The sequence below is a fragment of the Anomaloglossus baeobatrachus genome, chromosome 8, assembly GCF_048569485.1.
Source record: "Anomaloglossus baeobatrachus isolate aAnoBae1 chromosome 8, aAnoBae1.hap1, whole genome shotgun sequence".
NCBI lineage: Eukaryota > Metazoa > Chordata > Amphibia > Anura > Aromobatidae > Anomaloglossus > Anomaloglossus baeobatrachus.
In genome coordinates this window covers 261487131-261511099 of record NC_134360.1, presented here as the reverse complement: position 1 = coordinate 261511099, position 23969 = coordinate 261487131, and the positions used below count along the sequence as shown (strand labels likewise).

The 23969-nt window shown below is 53.6% G+C and overlaps 1 protein-coding gene across 5 annotated transcripts in view; it reads right to left on the bottom strand.

Moving 5' to 3' along the window:
- SMG7 (SMG7 nonsense mediated mRNA decay factor) overlaps window positions 1-23969 on the bottom strand; it is a 121734-nt gene that overhangs the window by 59448 nt on the left and 38317 nt on the right. For 4 of the 5 annotated variants that reach the window (XM_075320613.1, XM_075320614.1, XM_075320616.1 and 1 more), the window contains exons 7-16: window positions 23398-23548; window positions 23175-23310; window positions 22211-22373; window positions 19835-19991; window positions 19531-19601; window positions 19285-19345; window positions 7934-8053; window positions 6341-6773; window positions 6124-6247; window positions 5661-6034 (exon numbers count right to left, since the gene is read on the bottom strand). In XM_075320613.1, coding sequence (XP_075176728.1) covers window positions 5661-6034; window positions 6124-6247; window positions 6341-6773; window positions 7934-8053; window positions 19285-19345; window positions 19531-19601; window positions 19835-19991; window positions 22211-22373; window positions 23175-23310; window positions 23398-23548 — 1790 coding nt within the window. The remainder of the gene's footprint in view (window positions 1-5660; window positions 6035-6123; window positions 6248-6340; window positions 6774-7933; window positions 8054-19284; window positions 19346-19530; window positions 19602-19834; window positions 19992-22210; window positions 22374-23174; window positions 23311-23397; window positions 23549-23969) is intronic. The other variant, XM_075320615.1, reaches the window with a different exon arrangement.

Below are 23969 nucleotides of genomic sequence, written 5' to 3'. Positions count from 1 at the left end.
CTCATCACTAGTTACCAGTACTGAGCACCTGAGCATGGTAGTGCCCGCTCATCACTAGTTACCAGTACTGAGCACCCGAGCATGGTAGTGCCCGCTCATCACTAGTTACCAGTACTGAGCACCCGAGCATGGTAGTGCCCGCTCATCACTAGTTACCAGTACTGAGCACCCGAGCATGGTAGTGCCCGCTCATCACTAGTTACCAGTACTGAGCACCCGAGCATGGTAGTGCCCGCTCATCACTAGTTACCAGTACTGAGCACCCGAGCATGGTAGTGCCCGCTCATCACTAGTTACCAGTACTGAGCACCCGAGCATGGTAGTGCCCGCTCATCACTAGTTACCAGTAGTGAGCATCCGAGCATGGTAGTGCCCGCTCATCACTAGTTACCAGTACAGTGCACCTGAGCATGGTAGTGCCCGCTCATCACTAGTTACCAATACTCCTCCGCACCTGAGCATGGTAGTGCCCGCTCATCACTAGTTACCAGTACTGAGCACCCGAGCATGGTAGTGCCCACTCATCACTAGTTACCAGTACTGAGCACCCGAGCATGGTAGTGCCCGCTCATCACTAGTTACCAATACTCCTCCGCACCTGAGCATGGTAGTGCCCGCTCATCACTAGTTACCAGTACTGAGCACCCGAGCATGGTAGTGCCCACTCATCACTAGTTACCAGTACTGAGCACCCGAGCATGGTAGTGCCCGCTCATCACTAGATACCAGTACTGAGCACCTGAGCATGGTAGTGCCCGCTCATCACTAGTTACCAGTACAGAGCACCCGAGCATGGTAGTGCCCGCTCATCACTAGTTACCAGTACAGAGCACCCGAGCATGTTAGTGCCCGCTCATCACTAGTTACCAGTACAGAGCACCCGAGCATGGTAGTGCCCGCTCATCACTAGTTACCAGTACAGAACACCCGAGCATGGTAGTGCCCGCTCATCACTAGTTACCAGTACTGAGCACCCGAGCATGGTAGTGCCCGCTCATCACTAGTTACCAGTACTGAGCACCCGAGCATGGTAGTGCCCGCTCATCACTAGTTACCAGTACAGAGCACCCGAGCATGGTAGTGCCCGCTCATCACTAGTTACCAATACTCCTCCGCACCTGAGCATGGTAGTGCCCGCTCATCACTAGTTACCAGTACTGAGCACCCGAGCATGGTAGTGCCCACTCATCACTAGTTACCAGTACAGAGCACCCGAGCATGGTAGTGCCCGCTAATCACTAATTACCAGTACTGAGCACCTGAGCATGGTAGTGCCCGCTCATCACTAGTTACCAGTACAGAGCACCCGAGCATGGTAGTGCCCGCTCATCACTAGTTACCAGTACTGAGCACCCGAGCATGGTAGTGCCCGCACATCACTAGTTACCAGTACTGAGCACCCGAGCATGGTAGTGCCCGCTCATCACTAGTTACCAGTACTGAGCATCCGAGCATGGTAGTGCCCACTCATCACTAATTACCAGTACTGAGCACCTGAGCATGGTAGTGCCCGCTCATCACTAGTTACCAGTACTGAGCACCCGAGCATGGTAGTGCCTGCTCACCACTAGTTACCAGTACTGAGCACCCGAGCATGGTAGTGCCCGCTCATCACTAGTTACCAGTACTGAGTACCCGAGCATGGTAGTGCCCGCTCATCACTAGTTGCCAGTACTGAGCACCCGAGCATGGTAGTGCCCGCTCATCACTAGTTACCAATACTCCTCCGCACCTGAGCATGGTAGTGCCCGCTCATCACTAGTTACCAGTACTGAGCACCCGAGCATGGTAGTGCCCACTCATCACTAGTTACCAGTACTGAGCACCCGAGCATGGTAGTGCCCGCTCATCACTAGTTACCAGTACTGAGCACCCGAGCATGGTAGTGCCCGCTCATCACTAGTTACCAATACTCCTCCGCACCTGAGCATGGTAGTGCCCGCTCATCACTAGTTACCAGTACTGAGCACCCGAGCATGGTAGTGCCCACTCATCACTAGTTACCAGTACTGAGCACCCGAGCATGGTAGTGCCCGCTCATCACTAGATACCAGTACTGAGCACCTGAGCATGGTAGTGCCCGCTCATCACTAGTTACCAGTACAGAGCACCCGAGCATGGTAGTGCCCGCTCATCACTAGTTACCAGTACAGAGCACCCGAGCATGTTAGTGCCCGCTCATCACTAGTTACCAGTACAGAGCACCCGAGCATGGTAGTGCCCGCTCATCACTAGTTACCAGTACAGAACACCCGAGCATGGTAGTGCCCGCTCATCACTAGTTACCAGTACTGAGCACCCGAGCATGGTAGTGCCCGCTCATCACTAGTTACCAGTACTGAGCACCCGAGCATGGTAGTGCCCGCTCATCACTAGTTACCAGTACAGAGCACCCGAGCATGGTAGTGCCCGCTCATCACTAGTTACCAGTACTGAGCACCCGAGCATGGTAGTGCCCACCCATCACTAGTTACCAGTACTGAGCACCCGAGCATGGTAGTGCCCGCTCATCACTAGTTACCAGTACTGAGCACCCGAGCATGGTAGTGCCCACCCATCACTAGTTACCAGTACTGAGCACCCGAGCATGGTAGTGCCCGCTCATCACTAGTTACCAGTACTGAGCACCCGAGCATGGTAGTGCCCACTCATCACTAGTTACCAGTACAGAGCACCCGAGCATGGTAGTGCCCGCTAATCACTAATTACCAGTACTGAGCACCTGAGCATGGTAGTGCCCGCTCATCACTAGTTACCAGTACAGAGCACCCGAGCATGGTAGTGCCCGCTCATCACTAGTTACCAGTACTGAGCACCCGAGCATGGTAGTGCCCGCACATCACTAGTTACCAGTACTGAGCACCCGAGCATGGTAGTGCCCGCTCATCACTAGTTACCAGTACTGAGCATCCGAGCATGGTAGTGCCCACTCATCACTAATTACCAGTACTGAGCACCTGAGCATGGTAGTGCCCGCTCATCACTAGTTACCAGTACTGAGCACCCGAGCATGGTAGTGCCTGCTCACCACTAGTTACCAGTACTGAGCACCCGAGCATGGTAGTGCCCGCTCATCACTAGTTACCAGTACTGAGTACCCGAGCATGGTAGTGCCCGCTCATCACTAGTTGCCAGTACTGAGCACCCGAGCATGGTAGTGCCCGCTCATCACTAGTTACCAGTACTGAGCACCCGAGCATGGTAGTGCTCACTCATCACTAGTTACCAGTACAGAGCACCCGAGCATGGTAGTGCCCGCTCATCACTAGTTACCAGTACTGAGCATGGTAGTGCCCGCTCATCACTAGTTACCAGTACTGAGCACCCGAGCATGGTAGTGCTCACTCATCACTAGTTACCAGTACAGAGCACCCGAGCATGGTAGTGCCCACTCATCACTAGTTACCAGTACTGAGCACCCGAGCATGGTAGTGCTCACTCATCACTAGTTACCAGTACAGAGCACCCGAGCATGGTAGTGCCCGCTCATCACTAGTTACCAGTACTGAGCACCCGAGCATGGTAGTGCCCACTCATCACTAGTTACCAGTACTGAGCACCCGAGCATGGTAGTGCCCGCTCATCACTAGTTACCAGTACTGAGCACCCGAGCATGGTAGTGCCCGCTCATCACTAGTTACCAATACTCCTCCGCACCTGAGCATGGTAGTGCCCGCTCATCACTAGTTACCAGTACTGAGCACCCGAGCATGGTAGTGCCCGCTCATCACTAGATACCAGTACTGAGCACCTGAGCATGGTAGTGCCCGCTCATCACTAGTTACCAGTACAGAGCACCCGAGCATGGTAGTGCCCGCTCATCACTAGTTACCAGTACAGAGCACCCGAGCATGTTAGTGCCCGCTCATCACTAGTTACCAGTACAGAGCACCCGAGCATGGTAGTGCCCGCTCATCACTAGTTACCAGTACAGAACACCCGAGCATGGTAGTGCCCGCTCATCACTAGTTACCAGTACTGAGCACCCGAGCATGGTAGTGCCCGCTCATCACTAGTTACCAGTACTGAGCACCCGAGCATGGTAGTGCCCGCTCATCACTAGTTACCAGTACAGAGCACCCGAGCATGGTAGTGCCCGCTCATCACTAGTTACCAGTACTGAGCACCCGAGCATGGTAGTGCCCGCTCATCACTAGTTACCAGTACTGAGCACCCGAGCATGGTAGTGCCCACTCATCACTAGTTACCAGTACAGAGCACCCGAGCATGGTAGTGCCCGCTAATCACTAATTACCAGTACTGAGCACCTGAGCATGGTAGTGCCCGCTCATCACTAGTTACCAGTACAGAGCACCCGAGCATGGTAGTGCCCGCTCATCACTAGTTACCAGTACTGAGCACCCGAGCATGGTAGTGCCCGCACATCACTAGTTACCAGTACTGAGCACCCGAGCATGGTAGTGCCCGCTCATCACTAGTTACCAGTACTGAGCATCCGAGCATGGTAGTGCCCACTCATCACTAATTACCAGTACTGAGCACCTGAGCATGGTAGTGCCCGCTCATCACTAGTTACCAGTACTGAGCACCCGAGCATGGTAGTGCCTGCTCACCACTAGTTACCAGTACTGAGCACCCGAGCATGGTAGTGCCCGCTCATCACTAGTTACCAGTACTGAGTACCCGAGCATGGTAGTGCCCGCTCATCACTAGTTGCCAGTACTGAGCACCCGAGCATGGTAGTGCCCGCTCATCACTAGTTACCAGTACTGAGCACCCGAGCATGGTAGTGCTCACTCATCACTAGTTACCAGTACAGAGCACCCGAGCATGGTAGTGCCCGCTCATCACTAGTTACCAGTACTGAGCATGGTAGTGCCCGCTCATCACTAGTTACCAGTACTGAGCACCCGAGCATGGTAGTGCTCACTCATCACTAGTTACCAGTACAGAGTACTCAACCATGATACCACATGGTGAAGACTATAGCCCCAATTCTTTAAGACCGGCAAATTTGTCATTGGTCTTGATGAGGGGCATCCTGAAGTCAGATGTGAATGACAGGTGCGCCTCACCTCTTAGTGCAGCCAGGGGTAAGATTTTCAGATTGTCACAGCCACCCCCAACCGCGTACCCAAGCTGCACGTATTTTAGGGGAGTTGGAAATAACTGGTGTGAACACGATGTCACAAAATGTTCTGAAACTTTTAGGCTGTGTGTCCACGGGAGAATGTTGCTACAGATTTTTCTGCATCAAAAGCTGCGGCTTTCCCGCAAAATCCGCACCTTTTCAAAGGTGTGGATTTGCCGTGGATTTTGGTGTGGATTTTTTTTCCCCAATTTTAAAGCCAAAATCCAGATCAAAATCCGCAACAATAATTGACATGTTGCAGATTTTTCCGGATCAAAATCCGCACCAAATCCGCCGCGGAAAAATCCAAATGCCAAATGCCATAGAAATGGCTGGGAAGTGCCGCTGCTGCAGATTTTCGGAAAATCCGCGGCTTTTCCGCGAGAAATCCGCGCATTTTCCGCAGCGTGGGCACATAGCCTTTAAGGTTTTATAAAACCACAATTCTGGGGTAAAAACTTGCCAAAATCGGGACCTATATGTTAACATGGTACCTACTGATCCTTTGCAGCGTTAGAAAAGTAAAACCCAACTTGTGGTAAACACAGATAATACATGAGACTGATACCTGCTGGAGAGCGGGGTGGTGCTGGGGGGTCTTGCCGAGTGACTGTAGGGGTTTAGTGGGCGGCTGCTGCGGTGCCATCACTTGGATCTGCAGCGTTGCCGGTGTGCTTGCTTGTGTTGGAGAGCTGGCCGGAGCCTGCGGCTGGGACTGGCCGGGCAGCTGGTTACCAAGTCCTCCTTGGCTAGGTGTCCCCGGGCCAGACGGCCGCTGCTGGCTGTAAGGAATGTGGGACGGCTTCCCCTGAGGCCCCGGATTCCCGGCAGAAGATGAAGCCTGCAGAAAAGATCCCGGGACATTGACTCCAGGAGGAAAGGTATATCCAGAGCTCATGGAGAATGCCACAGGTGGGATGACGTAGGTCGGAGGGGGGAATCCTGTGGAGAACAATGGTAGGCCGTCATAATCCTCAAAGTAATGAAATAGCAAAGCTAGCGCCATGAGAGGGGCCATTAATGCCTAATACCTGGGCGGCTGGGCAGAGGTGGGAAGGCGCCAGGATGGTGGATAGGGATGAACTGAGTGCTGCTGCTTGGACTGGAGGTCGGTGTCACCGGCGTTTTTCTGGACTCCGACACGGGCGTTTTCACCTGTAATAACGGACAAAAAAAGTGAAAAATCTCCTGTAGCATATACTAGAAGCACATGGTGGCATTGTAGCGCGGTCCTTTCCGGGGCCGTACCTGCACAGCGATGCTCTGCTTGGTGGGCTCCGGCGCCTTGTCAGTGACCGGCTTCTTCACTTCGCTCTTGCGTTTGCCGTTATTATCCTTCTTGTTAGCAGCAGAATTAATCCCCTTATTAAAGTCTCTCTGCTCCTTACAAGCATTGGTGGTTCGTATGTAACTCCGAGCCGGCACCTCGCGGTTCACCTCCGGGGGTTTAATGTTTTCTTTGAAAGTAACCACGGGCTTTTCGGAGGATTCCCCGTTGGGACTGCGTCCAGTGGAAAGTACAGATTTCAGTCCAGGGCTGCCCTCACTTTTCTGATTCTCGGCTGGTCTGGTCTCTGGAGGCGAGGACAAGTCTTCAGCATCCTCTGCATCCTCCATCATGACTTCAGGAATATCCGTGGAGAAGGAAACCTCGCCTTGCACGGCACGGTACTGCAGCAGCCTGGCAAGAGAACGCAACATTACACAAAATGAAGCCGTCATTTATGGCCACGCTCCAGAGAAAGACGAGTTCCACCATTCCGCCATCACTCTGCAAGATTTACCGCCTAAAAAAGCCTATCCTTGGCTGTAGACAAAAACTGGTTTACTCTCCCACCCTGGGTGCACCGCTGAGTTCCCAGTGTCTGCAGCAATGCCGGTCATGGTGACAGCACTGCAGCCAATCACCGAGTTCAGCAGGTCTAAGCGACTCATGCCCTCAACTCTGGTAAAGCTGCGGGATTCACTTCTTAGGGCGGCTTTGCACACTACGACATTGCAGGTGCGATGTTGGTGGGGTCAAATCGAAAGTGACGCACATCCGGTGTCTCTTGCGATGTCATAGTGTGCAAATCCTAGATGATACGATGAACGAGCGCAAAAGCGTCATTATCGTATCATCGGTGCAGGGTCCGACATTTGCATAATGCCGATGCAGCGACAGGTACGATGTTGTTCCTCGCTCTTGCGGCAGCGCACATCGCTGTGTATGAAGCCGCAGGAACGAGGAACTTCTCCTACCTGCCTCCCGGCTGCAATGAGAAGGAAGGAGGTGGGCGGGATGTTTACATCCTGCTTATCTCCGCCCCTCCGCCGCTATTGGCCGCCTGCCGTGTGACGTCGCTGTGACGCCGCACGACCCGCCCCCTTAGGAAGGAGTCGGGTCGCTGGCCAGAGCGTCGGTTGCAAGGCAGGTAAGTGCGTGTGAAGCTACCCCAGCCATCACAAGATATCGTACCTGCGACGGGGGCGGGGACTATCGCGTGCGACATCGCAGCATCGGCTTGCGATGTCGCAACGTGCAAAGCCCGCCTTAGTGGATGTGATGTCAATGCTGCAGGCGATGGTGGACACCGGGGCACGGGGCGGCGCTGGAGTCTCTGCGCTGGGTCACATAAAGCACTTTGGTTTTCATTTGATTTAAGGCAAACGGCAGCAAAGATTTTCTGACACCAGAAAACAGCTTTAATTCCTATAAAAAGGCAATTGCCAGGAACACTCATCTTCCAAAATCACGAGCAAATGTATTTACAAGTGCATCCTCCGATTTACTCTGGATTAAGAGCATGGCACTCCTGGCTAGATTAGGAATAAATCCATATGATGTAACATGCAGCGTACCTGGGCTGGGTCTCAGACAGCCACTTCCCCAGAGAGGCGAGGCGAACGGGGCGCAGTCTGCGGTGCGGAGGCTCCCGCTCTCCGATAATGGCTTGGTGGCCTCTAGAGAAGTCAAGGGTTCTGAAATTAGGAATTGAGAATCGGAGATGGTTTTGTTTCTTTTAACAGGGACAGAATCTCAGAAACTGGAGACCTGAGCAATGATGAGTAAGCAGCCTCACAGAGCGCCTTGCGAAAGTATTCACCCACCTTGGCTTTGCACCGATTCTGTTACGTTACAACCTGTGATTAAATATTTTTTGTAATCCAATTTGTGTGTGATGCCTCAGCTCTAAATAGTCTAATATTGGGAAGTGAAGTGAGAAAAATAGGCAAAATTAAATTTCAGGAATAAAAATAAAAATTGCCACGTGCATATGTATTCACCCCTTTTTGTATGAAAACCCTACAAATTTCTAGTGCAAGCAATTCCCTTCATAAGTCACATCCTTAGTGACAGGAAGTCCACCTGTGTGCAAAGGAAGTCCACCTGTGTGCAAAGGAAGTCCACCTGTGTGCAAAGGAAGTCCACCTGTGTGCAATCTAAGTGTCCCAGGGTCTCTCAGTAAATACACACACCTTTCCTGAAAGGCTACAGAGGCTGCAACACCATGAAGATCTAGAAAAGCAACAACATGAAGACCAAGGAGATGTCCAAACAACACCACGAGTACCAAGGAGAAAGGAGATGTCTAAACAACACCATGAAGACCAAGGAGATCTAGAAAAGCAACACCACGAGGACCAAGGAGATGTCCAAACACCACCATGAGGACCAAGGAGATCTAGAAAAGGAGGACCAAGGAGATCTAGAAAAGCAACACCATGAGGACCAAGGAGATCTAGAAAAGCAACACCATGAGGACCAAGGAGATGTCCAAACAACACCATGAAGACCAAGCAGATCAAACAAGTCAGAGACAAAAAAAGTGGTGATAAGTTCAAGTCAGGGTTGGGTTCTAAAAAAAAAAAAAAAATCATCTCTGATGATCCTGAAGCACCAACAAATCCTGCCAAGAGAGGGCTGCCCAGCAAAAATCAGCTCGGGAAGGGAGAGCATTAATAGAGAGGCAGCACAGAGACCAAAGGTAAAGCTGAAATACCTGCAGAGTTCCCAAACAGAGACCACAATAAGTCGTACACTTCATAGAGCCGGCCTTTATGGAAGAGTGCCCAGAAAAGAAGGGAATTTTGTTACTTACCGTAAATTCCTTTTCTTCTAGCTCTTATTGGGAGACCCAGACGATTGGGGTATAGCTACTGCCCTCTGGAGGCCACACAAAGCACTACATTAAAAGTGCAAGGCCCCTCCCCCTCTGGCTATACCCCCCCGTGGTATCACGGGTTCTCCAGTTTTAGTGCCAAAGCAAGAAGGAGGAAGCCAATAACTGGTTTAAACAAATTAACTCCGAATAACATCGGAGAACTGAAAAACCGTTCAACATGAACAACATGTGTACCCGCAAACAACAAAAAACATCCCGAAGGACAACAGGGCGGGTGCTGGGTCTCCCAATAAGAGCTAGAAGAAAAGGAATTTACGGTAAGTAACAAAATTCCCTTCTTCTTCAGCGCTCTATTGGGAGACCCAGACGATTGGGACGTCCAAAAGCTGTCCCTGGGTGGGTAAATAAATACCTCATGTTAGAGCTGCAAAACAGCCCTCCCCTACGGGGGTGTCACTGCCGCCTGCAGGACTCTTCTACCTAAGCTGGCATCCGCCGAAGCATAGGTATGCACCTGATAATGCTTGGTGAAAGTGTGCAGACTGGACCAGGTAGCTGCCTGGCACACCTGTTGAGCCGAAGCCTGGTGACGTAATGCCCAGGACGCACCCACGGCTCTGGTGGAGTGGGCTTTTAGCCCTGAAGGAACCGGAAGCCCCGCAGAACGGTAGGCCTCTAGAATTGGTTCTTTGATCCATCGAGCCAGGGTGGCTTTAGAAGCCTGCAACCCCTTGCGCGGACCAGCGACAAGGACGAAAAGTGCATCGGCACGGCGTATGGGCGCCGTGCGGGAAATGTAGATTCTGAGTGCTCTCACCAGATCTAGCAAACGTAAGGCCTTTTCATACCGGTGAACCGGATGAGGGCAAAAAGAAGGCAAGGAAATATCCTGATTAAGATGAAAAGAGGATACGACCTTAGGGAGAAACTCCGGAATGGGGCGCAGCACAACCTTGTCCTGGTGGAACACCAGGAAGGGAGCCTTAGATGACAGAGCTGCCAGCTCAGACACTCGCCGAAGCGATGTGATTGCAACAAGAAACGCCACCTTCTGCGACAGCCGAGAAAAGGAAACTTCCTTCAGAGGCTCGAAGGGCGGCTTCTGGAGAGCAACTAGTACCCTGTTCAGATCCCATGGATCTAACGGTCGCTTGTACGGGGGCACAATATGACAGACCCCCTGCAGGAACGTGCGCACCTTAGGAAGACGTGCTAGACGCTTCTGAAAAAACACGGATAGTGCCGAAACTTGCCCTTTAAGGGAGCTGAGCGACAAGCCCTTTTCTAACCCCGATTGCAGGAAGGAAAGAAACTTGGGCAATGCAAATGGCCAGGGAGACACTCCCTGAGCAGAGCACCAGGACAAGAAAATCTTCCACGTTCTGTGGTAGATCTTAGCCGAATTCGACTTTCTAGCTTGTCTCATGGTGGCAATGACTCCCTGAGATAATCCAGCAGATGCTAGGATCCAGGACTCAATGGCCACACAGTCAGGTTCAGGGCCGCAGAATTCTGATGGAAAAACGGCCCTTGGGACAGTAAGTCTGGTCGGTCTGGCAGTGACCACGGTCGACCGATCGTGAGATGCCACAGATCCGGATACCACGACCTCCTCGGCCAGTCTGGAGCGACGAGTATGACGCGGCTGCACTCGGATCTGATCTTGCGTAGCACTCTGGGCAAGAGCGCCAGAGGTGGAAACACGTATGGGAGCTGAAACTGCGACCAATCTTGAACCAAGGCGTCTGCCGCCAGAGCTCTTTGATCGCGCGACCTCGCCATGAATGCCGGGACCTTGTTGTTGTGCCGGGACGCCATTAGGTCGACGTCCGGCACTCCCCAGCGGCGACAGATTTCCTGAAACACGTCCGGGTGAAGGGACCATTCCCCTGCGTCCATGCCCTGGCGACTGAGGAAGTCTGCTTCCCAGTTTTCTACGCCTGGGATGTGAACCGCGGATATGGTGGATGCTCTGTCCTCCACCCACATTAGAATGCGCCGGACTTCTTGGAAGGCTTGCCGACTGCGCGTCCCTCCTTGGTGGTTGATGTATGCCACCGCTGTGGAGTTGTCCGATTGGATTCGGATCTGCTTTCCTTCCAGCCACTGTTGGAAGGCCAGTAGAGCAAGATACACTGCTCTGATCTCCAGAACATTGATCTGAAGGGTGGACTCCTGCGGAGTCCACGTCCCCTGAGCCCTGTGGTGGAGAAATACTGCTCCCCACCCTGACAGACTCGCATCTGTCGTGACTACTGCCCAGGATGGGGGCAGGAAGGATCTTCCCTGAGACAATGATGTGGGAAGGAGCCACCATTGTAGAGAGTCTTTGGCCGTCTGGGAAAGCGAGACTTTCCTGTCCAGGGACGTTGACTTCCCGTCCCATTGGCGGAGAATGTCCCATTGAAGTGGGCGCAGATGAAACTGCGCAAAGGGAACTGCTTCCATGGCTGCCACCATCTTCCCTAGGAAATGCATGAGGCGCCGCAAGGGATGCAACTGGCCCTGCAGGAGAGATTGCACCCCTGTCTGTAGTGACCGCTGCTTGTCCAGCGGAAGCTTCACTATCGCTGCTAGAGTATGAAACTCCATGCCAAGATACGTTAGTGACTGAGTCGGTGATAGGATCGACTTTGGAAAGTTGATGATCCATCCGAAAGACTGTAGAGTCTCCAGCGTAGCATTCAGGCTGAGTTGGCATGCCTCCTGAGAGGGAGCTTTGACCAATAAATCGTCTAGGTAAGGGATCACCGAGTGTCCCTGAGAGTGCAAGACTGCTACCACCGCCGCCATGACCTTGGTGAAGACCCGTGGGGCTGTCGCCAGACCAAATGGAAGAGCTACGAACTGAAAATGGTCGTCTCCTATCACAAAACGTAGAAAACGTTGATGTTCTGTAGCAATTGGCACGTGGAGATAAGCATCTCTGATGTCTATTGAGGCAAGGAAGTCTCCTCTGGACATTGAGGCAATGACAGAGCGGAGGGTTTCCATCCGGAACCTCCTGGCGTGCACATGCTTGTTGAGCCGTTTTAGGTCCAGAACAGGACGGAACGAGCCGTCCTTTTTTGGAACCACAAAGAGATTGGAGTAAAACCCTTGCCCTTGTTCCTGAGGAGGGACTGGGATAACCACTCCTTCCGCTTTTAGGGAATCCACCGCCTGCAGCAGAGCATCTGCTCGGTCTGGCCGTGGGGAGGTTCTGAAGAACCGAGCTGGAGGACGAGAATTGAACTCGATTCTGTACCCGCGAGACAAAATGTCCGTCACCCACCGGTCTTTGACCTGTGACATCCAAATGCCGGAAAAGCGGGAGAGCCTGCCCCCGACCGGCGATGCGGAGGGGGGGGGCTGGAAGTCATGAGGTAGCCGCTTTGGAAGCGGTACCTCCATTTGCTTTCTTGGGGCGTGTGTGAGTCCGCCACGAATCTGAGTTTCTTTGCGTCCTCTGAGTCCCTTTGGACGAGGTAAATGGTGTCTTGCCCGAACCTCGAAAGGACTGAAACCTCTGCTGCCACTTTTTCTGCTGAGGTTTGGGTGTTCTGGGTTGTGGTAAAGAGGAGTCTTTACCCTTGGACTGCTTAATGATGTCAGCCAATGGCTCGCCAAACAGTCTCTCTCTAGACAAAGGCAAACTGGTTAAACATTTGAGTCATAATCCTCGGCCTGTGAAGCCGGGGACCCCCCTGTGGGCTGGATACATTCCAAGTAAGGGGGACCTGAGGACAGAGGCCTCGCCGTGCCCAGAGACTGAGCCCCATGCATAGATTGCAAGGTCTCAAGGATTTTTGCCATAGATACAGACATATTATCTGCAAAAACTGCAAAGTCCGTCCCTGTCACCGGGGCAGAACTTACAAGCGTCTCAGCCTGGGTCGCTACCTCTCCTGACTCCGGCTGGCGAAGCAGCACCGGGTCGGAGCATTGCACACAATGGGGGTCATCAGAGCCTGCTGGTAGATTAGCCCCACATGCAGCACACGCAGTATACACAGCCCTTTTTGCCTTGGCCGCCTTGCGTTTTGAGGATGACATGTTGCTGCTTCCACAGAGCGATCTGGGATATGCAGCCAGAAGCGCACCTCACAGTGCAAGAAATACAATATCTATATAACTGTATCCAGTACACTGATACACAGTGAGGCACTAGAGGGACCAGCACAGAAAAATCGCTTACCGCCCGCTTAAAAAGCGGGTGTGTGGTCGCCAGATAGCCCCTAGTCCAGGTCTCCCAGAGCCTTGCGTCCTTCCTCCAGCCAGGCATGCATGTAATGGCTGCCGGCGTCTCGAGAGAGGAAGGGGGGCGGGCCCTGGGCGTTCCTGGCCAAGAGCGGGAAGCCAGCTTCCCTCTGTGCATAGTGTGAGGGCTGGAGCATGTAAATCAGGCTCCAGCCCTCGTCGCTGCTTGCGAACAGCGTCTCTCCCCTACCCTGAATGACAGGGTGGGGGCGGGAACGAAACGGAGCTGCCGGCGTCCTAGGCCCAAAAAGCCGGGGACTAAAGTTATAACCGCCGCCGCCGTAAAAGCGCGGACGGCGGATCCCCGGCGCACCACAAGTCACAGCAGCGCCGCCCGGTCCAGAGGGGGTCGGCGCTGCGTTCCCATACACAAAACATCCCCCAGTAATCTGTAGGGACACTAACTCCAACATTGCGGTCCCCGGCGCACTACAACACCCAGCCAGCCCGGAGTGTGTCTGTGCCTGCCGGGGACACAGAGTACCTGTATGATGCAGGGCCCTGTCCCTGATCGTACTCCTGCTCCGAATCCATCAGGTTCTAATGGGTCTGTGGATGGAGCCCGGCATCAGAGCTGAGAGGCCGGCAGGATCCCACTTCCACAGAGCCCTACAAGGGGATGTGGAAGGAAAACAGCATGTCAGGCTCCAGCCCTGTACCAGCAATAGGTACCTCAACCTTACAACACCATCCAGGGGTGAGAAGGGAGCATGCTGGGGACACTATATGTGTCCTCTTTTCTTCCATCCGAAATAGTCAGCAGCTACTGCTGACTAAAATCTGTGGAGCTATGCATGGAATGTCTGACCTCCTTCGCACACAAAGCTAAAACTGGAGAACCCGTGATACCACGGGGGGGTATAGCCAGAGGGGGAGGGGCCTTGCACTTTTAATGTAGTGCTTTGTGTGGCCTCCAGAGGGCAGTAGCTATACCCCAATCGTCTGGGTCTCCCAATAGAGCGCTGAAGAAAAAGCCTTTACTTACAGCCAAAAATTTAAAGGCTCGTTTTGATTTTTGCCAAAAGACATGTGGGAGACTCCTCAAATGTATGGAGGAAGATGCTGTGGTCACATGAAACCAAAATTGAACTTTTTTAGCCACCAAAGTAAACGCAAGGTTTACCACCATGGTAATGGTCACCAAATCAATACAGCGCATCACCCCAAGAACACCATCCCCACAGTGAAACATGGTGGTGGCAGCATCATGCTGTGGGGATGTTTTTCGGTAGCAGGAAAAGGGAAAATGATCCCAGCTGAGGGGAAGAAGGATAATGTGAAAAACAGATATTCCTGAGCAAAACCGGTTTGTCTGTCAGTGATTTGAGACTTTGACGGAGGTTCACCTTCCAAACAAGACAATGACAAAGCATACTGCTAAAGCAACACTCGAGTGGTTTAAATGGGAAACATGTAAATGTGCTGGGAGTGACCTAATCAAAGCCTGGACCTTAATCCAACTGAGAATCTGTGGTCCGAGTTGAAGATTGCTGTTCCCCAGAGGAAACCACCTGATGTGAGCGAGTCGGAGCACTTCTGCCAAATTGTAAAAATAAAGAGAAATTCCAGTTGTGAGGAATGCCAAGAGGGGTGAATACTTTCGCAAAGGCACTGCATATTAACATTTTGGAAGTCAACTACAGATATACTTAGCTAACAAAAGAAAGATATTGCACATATCTAATGAATGTCAAGCATACTTTCATGACTTATAGAACATTAAAGGGGGGGGGGGCACTACTTATTTTTCCAAGCCACATCAACATAATGTTGAAAAACCAGGCTTCTCTCAAATACCTTGTGTTGCCAATACTGCCTGTGAGTGGCGCTATTGTGGTCCGCTCATCCCCTTCTTGTGACCCCCGGGCTCAGTGACCTCTCTGATGTCCGGTGAGGTTGTCCCAACATCACCGTGGCCGGCTCCAGGCTTCCTGAGTGACCGGCTGTCGGCGGGTGTTTCACTGCTCGTTACAGCCCAGCGTCACTCCTGCTTGCGGTGCTCTGCAGTGAAGGAGAGAGCGTGCGAGATGCCGCGCTGTGTCGAGCGGTGAAACTCATGCCGACAGCCCGGTCACTCAGGAAGACTGGGGCCGGCCGCAGGGATGTCAGGCCAACTGGAAGTTCATGGAGCCCGGGGGGTTCACAAAAAGAGGATGAGCAGACCTCAATAGCGCCGCTCACAGGCAGTAATGGCAACACAAGCTATTTGAGACAAGCCTTGTTTTTTAACATTATATTGATGTGACTTGGAAACATAAGTAGTGACCCCCCTTTACAACAGTCGGCATTATTAAGTTTGTAATTGGCTTGAATTCTAAGTCCCTAAATAGTGCAGTTTGCCTGTGGCTTCCTTCATGTTTTCATTTAAAAAGGCACAATACGAATTCAAATTTAATGTACAAACTTTATTATAAACATTGCAGAGAGCAGGAGGCGATCAGAGCAGAGGGCAGGAGGCGATCAGAGCAGAGGGCAGGAGGCGATCAGAGCAGAGGGCAGGAGGCGATCAGAGCAGAGGGCAGGAGGCGATCAGAGCAGAGGGCAGGAGGCGATCAGAGCAGAGGGCAGGAGGCGATCAGAGCAGAGGGCAGGAGGCGATCAGAGCAGAGGGCAGGAGGCGATCAGAGCAGAGGGCAGGAGGCGATCAGAGCAGAGGGCAGGAGGCGATCAGAGCAGAGGGCAGGAGGCGATCAGAGCAGAGGGCAGGAGGCGATCAGAGCAGAGGGCAGGAGGCGATCAGAGCAGAGGGCAGGAGGCGATCAGAGCAGAGGGCAGGAGGCGATCAGAGCAGAGGGCAGGAGGCGATCAGAGCAGAGAGCAGGAGGCGATCAGAGCAGAGAGCAGGAGGCGATCAGAGCAGAGAGCAGGAGGCGATCAGAGCAGAGAGCAGGAGGCGATCAGAGCAGAGAGCAGGAGGCGATCAGAGCAGAGAGCAGGAGGCGATCAGAGCAGAGAGCAGGAGGCGATCAGAGCAGAGAGCAGGAGGCGATCAGAGCAGAGAGCAGGAGGCGATCAGAGCAGAGAGCAGGAGGCGATCAGAGCAGAGAGCAGGAGGCGATCAGAGCAGAGAGCAGGAGGCGATCAGAGCAGAGAGCAGGAGGCGATCAGAGCAGAGAGCAGGAGGCGATCAGAGCAGAGAGCAGGAGGCGATCAGAGCAGAGAGCAGGAGGCAATCAGAGCAGAGAGCAGGAGGCGATCAGAGCAGAGAGCAGGAGGCGATCAGAGCAGAGAGCAGGAGGCGATCAGAGCAGAGAGCAGGAGGCGATCAGAAGACGTGGACATGTCCTTGTGTCCACTGCATGAAAGAGCCAGAGCCGACCCTATAGGACTGTAAGGAAGCTTATTTGTGCATCAGCTCCTCCGCACTAAACCGCAGCCGCTCTGATGTCTACAGCTCCTCCACAATAAACCACAGCCGCTCTGATGTCTACAGCTCCTCCACACTAAACCACAGCCGCTCTGATGTCTACAGCTCCTCCACACTAAACCACAGCCTCTCTGATGTCTACAGCTCCTCCACACTAAACCACAGCCGCTCTGATGTCTACAGCTCCTCCACACTAAACCGCAGCCGCTCTGATGTCTACAGCTCCTTCACACTAAACCACAGCCGCTCTGATGTCTACAGCTCCTCCACAATAAACCACAGCCGCTCTGATGTCTACAGCTCCTCCACAATAAACCGCAGCTGCTCTGATGTCTACAGCTCCTCCGCACTAAACCGCAGCCGCTCTGATGCCTTCAGCTCCTCCACAATAAACCACAGCCGCTCTGATGTCTACAGCTCCTCCACAATAAACCACAGCCGCTCTGATGTCTACAGCTCCTCCACAATAAACCACAGCCGCTCTGATGTCTTCAGCTCCTCCACACTAAACCGCAGCCGCTCTGATGTCTACAGCTCCTCCACACTAAACCGCAGCCGCTCTGATGTCTACAGCTCCTTCACACTAAACCGCAGCCGCTCTGATGCAGCTCCTCCACACTAAACCGCAGCCGCTCTGATGTCTACAGCTCCTCCACACTAAACCGCAGCCGCTCTGATGTCTACAGCTCCTTCACACTAAACCGCAGCCGCTCTGATGTCTACAGCTCCTTCACACTAAACCGCAGCCGCTCTGATGTCTACAGCTCCTCCGCACTAAACCACAGCCGCTCTGATGTCTACAGCTCCTCCACACTAAACCGCAGCCGCTCTGATGTCTACAGCTCCTTCACACTAAACCGCAGCCGCTCTGATGCAGCTCCTCCACACTAAACCGCAGCCGCTCTGATGCAGCTCCTCCACACTAAACCGCAGCCGCTCTGATGCAGCTCCTCCACACTAAACCGCAGCCGCTCTGATGCAGCTCCTCCACACTAAACCGCAGCCGCTCTGATGCAGCTCCTCCACACTAAACCGCAGCCGCTCTGATGTCTACAGCTCCTCCACACTAAACTGCAGCCGCTCTGATGCAGCTCCTCCACACTAAACCGCAGCCGCTCTGATGCATCTCCTCCACACTAAACCGCAGCCGCTCTGATGCAGCTCCTCCACAGTAAACCGCAGCCGCTCTGATGTCTACAGCTCCTCCACACTAAACCGCAGCCGCTCTGATGTCTACAGCTCCTCCAAACTAAACCGCAGCCGCTCTGATGTCTACAGCTCCTCCACACTAAACCGCAGCCGCTCTGATGTCTACAGCTCCTCCGCACTAAACTGCAGCCGCTCTGATGTCTACAGCTCCTCCACACTAAACCGCAGCCGCTCTGATGTCTACAGCTCCTCCACACTAAACCGCAGCCGCTCTGACGCCTTCAGCTCCTCCACACTAAACCGCAGCCGCTCTGATGCAGCTCCTCCACACTAAACCGCAGCCGCTCTGATGCTTTCAGCTCCTCTGCACATTTATCCAGTGGCCGCTCTGCAGCCTTCAGCTCCTCTGCACATTTATCCAGTGGCCGCTCTGCAGCCTTCAGCTCCTCTGCACATTTATCCAGTGGCCGCTCTGCAGCCTTCAGCTCCTCTGCACATTTATCCAGTGGCCGCTCTGCCGCCTTCAGCTCCTCTGCACATTTATCCAGTGGCCGCTCTGCAGCCTTCAGCTCCTCTGCACATTTATCCAGTGGCCGCTCTGCAGCCTTCAGCTCCTCTGCACATTTATCCAGTGGCCGCTCTGCAGCCTTCAGCTCCTCTGCACATTTATCCAGTAGCCGCTCTGCAGCCTTCAGCTCCTCTGCACATTTATCCAGTGGCCGCTCTGCAGCCTTCAGCTCCTCTGCACATTAATCCAGTGGCCGCTCTGCAGCCTTCAGCAAATCTGCACATTTATCCAGTGGCCGCTCTCTAGCCTTCAGCTCCTCTGCACATTTATCCAGTGGCCGCTCTGCCGCCTTCAGCTCCTCTGCACATTTATCCAGTGGCCGCTCTGCAGCCTTCAGCTCCTCTGCACATTTATCCAGTGGCCGCTCTGCAGCCTTCAGCTCCTCTGCACATTTATCTAGTGGCCGCTCTGCAGCCTTCAGCTCCTCTGCACATTTATCCAGTGGCCGCTCTGCAGCCTTCAGCTCCTCTGCACATTTATCCAGTAGCCGCTCTGCAGCCTTCAGCTCCTCTGCACATTTATCCAGTGGCCGCTCTCTAGCCTTCAGCTCCTCTGCACATTTATCCAGTGGCCGCTCTGCAGCCTTCAGCTCCTCTGCACATTTATCCAGTGGCCGCTCTGCAGCCTTCAGCTCCTCTGCACATTTATCCAGTGGCCGCTCTGCCGCCTTCAGCTCCTCTGCACATTTATCCAGTGGCCGCTCTGCAGCCTTCAGCAAATCTGCACATTTATCCAGTGGCCGGCTTGGCTGAAGGCTACTTGCCTGAATGCTGGTCTAAGAGCCAGGAATCCTTGCAGCTCAAACTCCTCTGGAAGTGGTAACACTAGATGAAGGGAATAAGTTAAATATAATGTTAATTTTTGATAAGCATCTTCCATTTCTCCATTTACCATCCCCTCACTCTTGACAAAGGAATAATAAATAAGTGCGCATTGCCGGCAGATCTCCATAGGTTAATTCCCCAGCCCCGCTCACCTTTCACCCTTGCACGGGCTCATGGTTACTTACAATTGGCACTGGTCAGGTCTTCCTCTAACACATGGAAACTGTTTAACAGAGAAATCAGCCATGGCCAAATGCTGTAGATAAAGGACCAAAAATGACCCTAGATTACACAATCTGCAAATACTGGGTACAAACGAGAAGTGTCATGTGCAGAAGCCGGCGACCCCATCTCCGGGTATCTCCATGCTGAGGGCCTGTGCGGGGGAACGGACTGCACTCCTCTGATTACACCAGTGACGATGCACAGAAATGCGACTGACCCCAATAAAGACCCTGCTTCCTGATCATGTGTGGTCGTGCCACTTACTATTGTCTTTCCTCCACAGCCGGCTCCTGAAACACAGTGGGGCGCAGCCTTATCCAGTCTAGAGACACCTTGATCGCGGGCAGTGGATCGGCACAGGACGTTTCATCACAGTGACGGGTCTTTGATGGAGTTCTGCAAAGAATGCCGAGGAACGACACTGCACAAAGAAACACGGAAAACATAGCGTCAGCGTGGACCATGCAAACTGCACCCTTCTCCACAGAGAATAAAAAGGGCGATCGGCTGACCACAGCAAATCACTAACCAATATTCAGAACGCTCATGGTCACACCTAGAATGGCTTTGTGGCTCAAAGTGGTATCATATGTGTCTGAGAACCATTGTGACACACCAACACCGGAGCGGGCACACTGCGGCTGCAGCAACCGCAGCAATCAATAGACATGTCTGGGGCTCCAAAACAATCGGGGCAATGTTTGAAGTCAATTGTGGCAAATTTATCCAAGTATCCCATCACGCTTGATACATTCGACTTCTGCCTGGGACGGATTTTCCACTTTTCACACATCAGAGTGTGGTTGTAACATTGTAAAATCGTCACATATCATAAGACTGGGTAAAAGTATGAAAATTGCACGATCAACTCAAAAATGAGTGACCCGCTGCAAAATGCTTTATAAGAAAAATAAAAGTGGAGCATGACTTATATAGGTGTTGAAAAAACAGAAAATAACACAAAATGCTCCAAGATTAGATCGCGAAATATATGGTAACGTCACCTCAATGTGTGGATGGGGGCGTCCCCCCAATATACTGTTTTTTCGCTTTATAAGATGCACCGGATTATAAGATGCATTCCAAATTTAGACATAAAAAAAAAGTAAAAAAATAAAAGTGGGGTCCATCTTATACGCCGGTGTTCTCTTACCGGAGGGGGCAGCAATGGTGGTGAAGCGGGTTCACAGTAAGGAGGCAGAGGTTGTGCTGGCAGCACCTGCGGCGTCCGGTGAGTCGTGCAGCAGGCCGGTGCGGTGAGTGTCCCAGCGTCCGCGGTCCCAGTTCAAATGATGGCGCCTGGAGCGGCGCATGCGCAGATGGAGCTCTCATCCAAGAGCGCCATCTGCGCACGCGCCCACTCCTGGCACAATCATTTGAAACTGGGACTGCGGACAAACTGGGTAACCTGCTGCACACACAGTGGCAGCCAGCAGGTGGCCTGCACACCCTGCGTGCAAGCGGCCGAGTACCTGTGCTTGCGTGCGGGCGGCAGCTGGGTACCTGTGGCTGCGTGCAGGTGCCTGTCGGTGCCGGCTGCCTCCCGCACACAGGCACCCGGCCGCCGCCCGCACGCAGCCACAGGCACCCGGCCGCCGCCCGCACGCAGCCACAGGCACCCCGCCGCCGCCCGCACGCAGCCACAGGCACCGCCCGCACGCAGCCACAGGCACCGCCCGCACGCAGCCACAGGCACCGCCCGCACGCAGCCACAGGCACCGCCCGCACGCAGCCACAGGCACCGCCCGCACGCAGCCACAGGCACCGCCCGCACGCAGCCACAGGCACCGCCCGCACGCAGCCACAGGCACCGCCCGCACGCAGCCACAGGCACCGCCCGCACGCAGCCACAGGCACCGCCCGCACGCAGCCCGCACGCAGCCACAGGCACCCCGACGCCGCCCGCACGCAGCCACAGGCACCCCGGCGCCGCCCGCACGCAGCCACAGGCACCCCCCGCATGCAGCCACAGGCACCCCCCGCACGCAGCCACAGGCACCCCCCGCACGTAGCCACAGGCACCCCGGCGCCGCCCGCACGCAGCCACAGGCACCCCGGCGCCGCCCGCACGCAGCCACAGGCACCCCGGCGCCGCCCGCACGCAGCCACAGGCACCCCGGCGCCGCCCGCACGCAGCCACAGGCACCCCGGCGCCGCCCGCACGCAGCCACAGGCACCCCGGCGCCGCCCGCACGCAGCCACAGGCACCCCGGCGCCGCCCGCACGCAGCCACAGGCACCCCGGCGCCGCCCGCACGCAGCCACAGGCACCCCGGCGCCGCCCGCACGCAGCCACAGGCACCCCGGCGCCGCCCGCACGCAGCCACAGGCACCCCGGCGCCGCCCGCACGCAGCCACAGGCACCCCGGCGCCGCCCGCACGCAGCCACAGGCACCCCGGCGCCGCCCGCACGCAGCCACAGGCACCCCGGCGCCGCCCGCACGCAGCCACAGGCACCCCGGCGCCGCCCGCACGCAGCCACAGGCACCCCGGCGCCGCACAGACAGGACCCCGAGGTAAAGCTATATTCGGAATTTAAGACGCTCCCCTCATTTTCCTCCTAAATTTTTGGGAGGAAAGTGTGTCTAATAATCCGAAAAATACGGTATATATTATTGATATTATAAAACACGGCACTTACTGAATAGAGCCAGCAGCTGGGACCAGCACAGGTCCTCGTCTTGGCTGAAGCTCGGTTGCTCGGCCTCCGTTCCGAAATTGCGCAGATGATGCAGCTGAAACAGGTTGATGACCGTGATATGAACCAATTGCTGGGAATTGAAGGCTTTCTGAAATACCATACACTGAAAACAAAGAAGAAATAACATGAATATATACAGACAAAATCAGGCGGTTCTGCTTAGAAAATACAAGGTCCGTTTACACTGGAAGATTATCGTGAATGAACGTTCCCAAGTTCACTCCTTTCACCATAATCGTACGATTGGCTACTGAGCAACTGACAAAGGACGACATTTCTTGTTTGTCGAGTGAAACTATCTTCTGTATGGCACACAAAAAAAAATAAAAATCAATCACTGAACTGTGCGTCATTCTGTGTAAACAAGAGCTGTGCTCCCAACAATGGCGGCCTATGGGCTCCCACTGCTGCACAATTTCTGGCCATCGCTGGCACGTCTCTCTTTTAATTCAGCCGTCCATCTTCTTTCTTCAGGAGCGCAGGGCTCCCCTACCTCCAGGCTTCCCGATTACCGAAGGGCAGTGTGTTCTTGATGATAAACAGTTTAGACGGGCGACATGGTAGCGCATTTAGTCCGAACTGTGCACTCTGAGGTCGCTTGCAGAGGCAGCATTACCTCTGCAGTGTCTGAGGAGCCATGGGGCACTGACACAGGCCGGATCCAGACATTTTAACAGTAACGATTGTAATCTCTAAAACAAAAGAGCTTGAACGTGCATGTGCCCGACCTAGGACACCGAGCACCGCCGATCGGTTACCAGCCACCGCAGCAACCTAGGCAATAAACAGTAATCTATAGAACTGAAAATCCCTATGGACAGAAAGGATTTTTAATAATGGCACTGACTTTGCGACACCCCCGTATCCTGACTGCTCGGTTGCTCTTAATAAAAACGCTACCCACCTTGAAGTGATCCTCCAGTTGCTCTCGCAGGTGGCTCAATCTGTCTAAATTTTTTGCTAAATAAACATGTCCGTGGAACTTGATGAAAGCTTTGATAAAATCGGAGACGCTCCATCGCTTTTTTACCTCATCGCGGCTTAAAAGAAATAAACAGGAGCAAAATGAGAGGAGCAGAAAAGACCATAGGAAAAACAAAAATCCATGTTCTGGGGCTACCCTGTACCTCTCTAGTGCTTTGGAGAGGGCCTTCTGCAGGTTTGTGGAGGCTGCTGGGAAAGGAAACTTCACAGCGATGCTGCGGCAGTAGTAAAAAATAGTGGTCAAATGATCCCCCTTTGAAGAGGCAAGGATAGCCAGCTGATTATATGGCTGACCTAGAGGACAAAGAATAATGGTTATAACATTGAAAATGGAGTGGAGGACTTTGGATAGTCCTTAGGGTATGAGCGTCACCAGAAAGGGGCATCGCACACCCCCGGACAGTGCAGTTTGCCTATCCCCTCATTCTCCATACACTTCAATGGAGAAGTAGCCTTGCATTCCACAGCACTTACCGTGGCTCCACAGATTGAAACTGAAAAAGCCACAGTGAAGTGCACAGAATAAGCGATAACTGGGCACTGATGGGCAGGAGCCTCCGGACCCCAAATCTCCCAATAGGTGCGGGTTTCACCCCGATCAGACCATTACAAGATGGATCTACCGGGGTTTATACTAAAGCCTTTATTTTATAGCTGGGCCTCACCCTGTGCCTACATAAACCGAGGTCCTGCCGGCAAACCTGCATGTAAGCAC